This window comes from Capra hircus, chromosome 5, assembly GCF_001704415.2.
Source record: "Capra hircus breed San Clemente chromosome 5, ASM170441v1, whole genome shotgun sequence".
Lineage (NCBI taxonomy): Eukaryota > Metazoa > Chordata > Mammalia > Artiodactyla > Bovidae > Capra > Capra hircus.
Genome location: NC_030812.1, coordinates 112638356 through 112644355, shown reverse-complemented (window position 1 = coordinate 112644355; position 6000 = coordinate 112638356). Strand labels below are relative to the sequence as shown.

The 6000-nt window shown below is 52.4% G+C and overlaps 1 protein-coding gene across 2 annotated transcripts in view; it reads left to right on the top strand.

Moving 5' to 3' along the window:
* Nucleotides 1421-6000, top strand: part of ARFGAP3 (ADP ribosylation factor GTPase activating protein 3) — a 51145-nt gene continuing 46565 nt past the window's right edge. For both annotated transcript variants that reach the window (XM_018048864.1, XM_018048863.1), the window contains exon 1: nt 1421-1601. In XM_018048864.1, coding sequence (XP_017904353.1) covers nt 1533-1601 — 69 coding nt within the window. In that variant the 5' untranslated portion in view covers nt 1421-1532. The remainder of the gene's footprint in view (nt 1602-6000) is intronic.

Here is a 6000-nt window from a genome sequence, read left to right as displayed (position 1 = left end):
GCCACCTCATGAGAAGAGTTGACTCATTGGAAAAGACTCTGCTGCTGGGAGGGATTGGGGGCAGGAGGAGAAGGGGACGACCGAGGATGAGATGGCTGGATGGCATCACAGACTCGATGGTCATGAACGAAAGGAAAGTGAAGTCGCTCAGTCGTGTCCAACTCTTTGCGACCCCGTGGACTGTATGTAGCCCACCAGACTCCTCCGTCCATGGGATTCTCCAGGCAAGAATACTGGAGTGGGTTGCCATTTCCTTCTCCAGGGGATCTTCCCAACTCAGGGATCGAACCCAGGTGTCCCGCATTGCAGGCAGACGCTTTAACCTCTGAGCCACCAGGGAACTTGAGCCTGAGTGAACGCTGGGAGTTGGTGATGGACAGGGAGGCCTGGTGTGCTGCGATTCATGGGGTTGCAAAGAGTTGGACACGACTGAGCGACTGAACTGAACTGAACTGAACAGGAAGAGTTCGGGAAAGGTCTAAAGGAGACACCACATGTCCGTCCACATCCCAGAATCCCTCTTGCTAGCATCCATCTTGGCTGACCGATGCATGCGCCACCAGGAAAGACTCTGAATTAAAAGTCATTGGCCAAAGACCCCCCAGAAACTAATCCCATCACCATAAAACATGAGACTTCGAGCCACGCGGCAGAGCAGTTCTCCTGGGTTCCTTTACCCTACTGCTCTCCACCCGAGTGCCCTTTCCCAATAAAATCTCTCCCTGGACAATTCATTTTCGAGTGTTAGACAAGAGCCCAGTTTCGGGCCCTGGAAGGGGTCCGCCATCCTGCAACAGTACTGGAGGCAAGTGGCAACGGAGAAAACTGCAGGGCGAGGGCCTCCCTTCCATTTCCCGATGCCCGAGGGCAGGATTTTCTCTAGTCGCCTTTTAATATATTTATTTATTTTGCCCCAAGATAAAGCTGAGGACTGGGTGGGAAGCGTCCTGTGGCGAAACTGGTATTGATACTTTAAGAAAACCAGTCAGTTTCACCACAGGACGCTTCCCACCCAGGCCTCAGCTTTAGCCTGGGGCAAAATGAATATATTAAAAGGCGACTGGAGAAAATCCTGCCCTCGGGCAATGAGAAACGGAAGAGAGGCCCTCGCCCTGCAAGTTTTCTTCTTTGCCACTTGGAGTGGCAGGTTCTGCCGCCCGACTGTGGCCGAGAAAGGACTGCGTCATCCGAGGCGGTGGTGCTTCGGGAAGCTGTGAGCGCGCGCATAAACCTGACCGAGGTCCGCCGGCGACAAGCACCGCCCAGAGCAAAACCCAGGTAAGAGCCGGGAGGCGCGCGAGCTCCCCTACGCATGCGCATGCCGCGCTGGGGCGGGATTTGAGCGAGCAACGCGAGGAGCGCGTGCGCTGCGGCGGTGGGCGGGGCCAGGGCGGGGCCGTCGAGAGGCGGGGGTCTGATCTTCCCCGGCAGCCCCGCCCCTCGATCGGCGTCTACCCCCGGGAGGCTGCAACCGCTGCAGCTCTGCCCTTCCCGGTTGGCGGGGCCAGCTGCGCCCCGGTTCTTGGGTGATCATGGGGGACCCCAGCAAGCAAGACATCCTGACCATCTTCAAGCGCCTCCGCTCGGTGCCCACCAACAAGGTAACGGCCGCCAGGAGTGTTCAGGCTCGCCTGGCATCCCTGCGGGATCCCGCGGACGGCCCCTACGGCGCCAGTGGCCGCGGCCGCGGGGAGGAGGAGCCGGCCCGGCCTGTGTGACACGTCGCACTGTGCGGCCGCAAAGGCTGGGCCTGGCCTGGGTCCGGTCGGTGCGCTGCCCTCCCCGCTTCAGCAAGGGAGGGGCGGGGGAGGGGGCGCACGCCAATGTCCAAGGCTGGGTGGACACCTGGGAAGTCCTGGGGGCGGGAGGCGGGAGCATCTGGGGGTCCCAGGGGCGTACGGGGCCTGGGAGCTTACGGGGAGGCAGAGGGGGCTTTGAGGGGGCAGCAGAGTGGACACTTGTGTTCCTGAGAGAACTAGGGGCGACCTGAGAGAGGAATGGAGGTGAGGGGGGCGTACATGGGGCTCCCGCGATTGGGGGCGGACTCCGCAGGGCACCTGTGACCCAGCCAGGAAGTATGCTCCGGGTCAGAAACTCCAGCTGGTAGTGCTGGGCAAGCTGAACATGCCCCCTCCCCACCTTCGAGCTCACCTCTGAGTCTCCCCAGAGGCGCCAGTTGGAGGCTGGTTGGTGCCCTGTGTCCTTTGGTGGGAGCCTCAATCTCCGTGTCTCATGAAGCTGCTAAGTAGTTGCTGCTAAGTGACTTGGAGCTCTCTTGCTAAGAAAGCCCCACAGAGGCTCTTTCCCTTCCTTCCCTTTGGGTCTCCTTGGAGATTGGAGTTTTCCTTTTTTTCTTCATCTCATGGGCTGTTTCCCACCCCTATGACTCTTAGCACTTTTTGCGACTGGCTACAGATGGGATGACACATCAGGCTAAATGATACCCACGGTGAGGATCACAGGTTGGCGTGAAACCTGGCCAGTGCAAAGGCCGGTCATGTCAGCATGGACTCTCCCCTCTTCTCCGTGACTGTTCTGCCTGGCCCCCACTGCCACCTCCAAAGTGAGCAGCTGTTAACCAGCATGGTCATGAGCCTCAACAGGATGGCACAGAAAGTCCCGGAGTTTTACAATGTGAAGATGTCTTTCAGTCCAGGTGGAGGGGAGCCAGTATTTTTATAGCCTAAGAGAAATACGAAAGGAAGCCATTTATTGGAGGTGATATCTGACGAATGTTAGAAAGACCAGAGGAGAAAGGTTCCAGGAATTCTCCAGTGCCGATTTCTTTGCTGTTTTCTTGATTTTCAAATTTCCGTGAATCTGTAAACTAGACAAGATAAGGGTCTAGAGTTAGCAGAGTAGAAACCATGTATTTCTGTCTGGTTTATCTCAGAAACACAACATATGTTCTCATTGACTGAACTCATCAACAGGAAGGTGCCCCTTTTAAATAAGAAGTCAGTGTTTTTATACCAAGAATGCTTTTGAAGGACATGTGTGGGCTTGCCTATAAATTGTTGTCCAGACCCTGTGACTTCCTGTCACTTTGGGCAGATTACTTGACCACTTTGTGCCTTTTTTCCCTCATCTGAAAATGGGGCATGAGCCGAGTCTAATTTAGAGAGTTATTGTGAGGATTAAATGAGAAAATCCATGAAAAACACTTAGAGTAGTACCTGGATATACTGGCCATCGATACATATCAGCTATTTTTGTTACTATTATTTTAATTATGAACAACACACCTGTAAAAAAGCGTGTATATTCCGTAGTAGGGCTAATAAAAGCATTGAGCAAAAATAGTTTGTGGTAGTGTTCCACAGTGTGGTACGCTGTTAGTAATAAACCACTGGGCTTCCCTTGTGGCTCAACTGGTAAAGAATGCGCCTGCTATGTGGGAGACCTGTGTTCAATCCCTGGGTTGGGAAGATCCCCTGGAGAACAGAAAGGCTCCCCACTCCAGCATTCTGGCCTGGAAGATGCCATGGACTGTATAGACCATGGGGTCGCAAAGAGAATAAACCACTGGGCTTCCCAGGTGGCACTAGTGGTAAAGAACTGCCTGCCAAGGCAGGAGACATAAAAGACGCAGTTTCCATCCCTGGGTCGGAAAGATCCCCTGGAGGAGGGCATGGCAACCCACTCCAGTGTTCTTGCCTGGAGAAGCCCATGGACAGAGGAGCCGCGCGGGCTACGGCCCATCAGGTTGCACAGAGTTGAGCACAACTGGAGCGACTTAGCATGCACACAGGCACAATAAACCTTTACCTAAGCAAAGATGAAAACTAGTTATAATGATGTGGAAGAATTAATCAGCGTTTTTAAAACGAGAAGGTTAAAAAGAGCTCTAAGACACATGACACAGGAAAGGTACTTAAAAACACTTTGGTTTATTTTTAGAATGCGGCATCCAACTGCTCCCTCTCTGTGTATGGTGAATATTTACTCTGGATCAAAGGTTTACCTCACAGGGTCAGTTTTCTAGTTTGTGAAATCCTTCCCATCTCAGCTGTTCCTTGATGTTACATTGATTGTTTGAGTTATTCATTCAACAAATACCAGTTAAGCACCTGCAGTGTGCCGGGCACTGCATAGCACTGAGGATGCGCCGGTGGGAAGGGGACAGGTTGCTGCCTTTTTGGAGCTAGTGGTCCTGTGTCTAGAGGACAGCTCAAGGGCTGCCTGGTCTGGAGAGAGGCAGCGCAGTGAAGGGATGAAGAGTGTGCTCGAGGGCAGACGGCCTGTCTGGACTCTCATTCCTCTGATACTACTTCCTAGCTATGACCCTTCACTTCGTACTTCCTTAGTTTTCTGTAACATGGGGATGAAGAGTGGCTTTATAATCTTTGCAGGTAACTTGAAACATGCAAAGTGAACACTGAGGGCTCTTGTTGGAAAAGTATTAAGAATTTCAAGATGGCACAGCAGAGCACTAACCACTCATGGGCCCTTCTGCGTGCCATGAGGGCCCCATGTGAGTGAATGCATGGACCACACACACGCCTAGAAGCTGGCCCTGATGGGGATAAGAAAAGTGCCTTCTTATATGGTTGTTAGAAAGATTCTGTTGACCAGCAACAATGCCTGGCATGGAACATATTAGCTGTGATTTCTATAGTAATTATTATTTTCACACAAGACAAAACAAACTGCTAGTGTAAAATTATTTTTATTACCATAAGAGCTGATATTTTGCTTAGAAAACCATATCTCCACTTTGGTTTGTCGTTGTTCAGTTGCTAAGTCGTGTCCAACTCTTTGTGACCCATGGATTGCAGCATGCCAGGCTTCCCTGTCCTCCACCATCTCCCAGAGTTTGCTCAAATTCATGTCCACTGAGTCAGTAGTGCCATTCAACTGTCTCATCCTGTTGTCCCCTTCTCCTCCTGCCTTCAATCTTTTCCAGAATCAGGGTCGTTTCCAATGAGTTGGCTGTTTGCATCAGGTGGCCAAAGTATTGGAGCTTCAGCTTTAGCATCGAGTCCTTCCAATGAATATTCAGGGTTGATTTCCTTTAGGATTGACCGGTCTGATCTCCTTGCTGTCCAAAGGACTCTCAAGAGTTTTCTCCAAGACCACAATTCAAAAGCATCGATTCTTTGGCATTTTGGTTTACGGCTGCGTATCAAAGCACAGTGGAGTCCCTGTTCCAGCAGGAGAACCAAGGCAGCACTTGTGAGAGCCAGGCTGGGATTTCTAGCTGCCCTCTGACCTTAGCCTCCACAGGTCATGGTCTTGGCTCAGGAGCTCTTCAACCACCTGTTTGCATTTAGTCCGTACTCTGTATCAGGCTCAACGCTCAGAGCTCAGCTCAAGCGAGTAAGGCCCCAGCCCTCATGGAGCTACATTCTTAGTTGGTAGCTCAGGAAGATGCTGAAGCCGCTTGTTAAAAACCCTGATGCTGTCTTTTCACAGCCAGCCTTGCAGCCACCTCGGGAGTGATTCTCGGACTTGCCTGCTCTGGGCTGTGTGCTCCCAGCCTCTGCATCTCCCTGCACAGGGCCATTTTCCTGCACAGGCCTTTGCCACTTACTGCCCTTTTAGACTCTATCCTTGATGTCCCAAATGCCACTTGTACCCTGTCTAGAAAACTTTGCATCCTATCCTTGCTTTCTGAGGTTCAGCATTACAACTAGTGTTGTCTTTCCTGCTAGGACTCCTAGCCTGCTGTGAGCTCCACAGGCCACCTTTGCACGTCACTCCGTGTGTGCCAGGGGCTTCCCGATAGTGGCAGCTGTTGGCTGAGTGAATGAGGAAGTACAGTGGCCTCTCGCAGGGGGATGGCACCTTTGGCAGAGTCAGTCCCACTATGTGGCAGCCCACTAGAAGGGATTCCTTACTCCAATGGCTGGTACCCCGGGGCGTCTTCATTTTTATGTCCTGGGTGGTCCTAGTGGTAAGGAATCCACCTGCCAGTGCTGGAGACACAAGAGACTTGAGTTTGATCCCTGGGTCGGGAAGATCCCCTGGAGGAGGGCCTGGCAACCCACTCTAGTATTC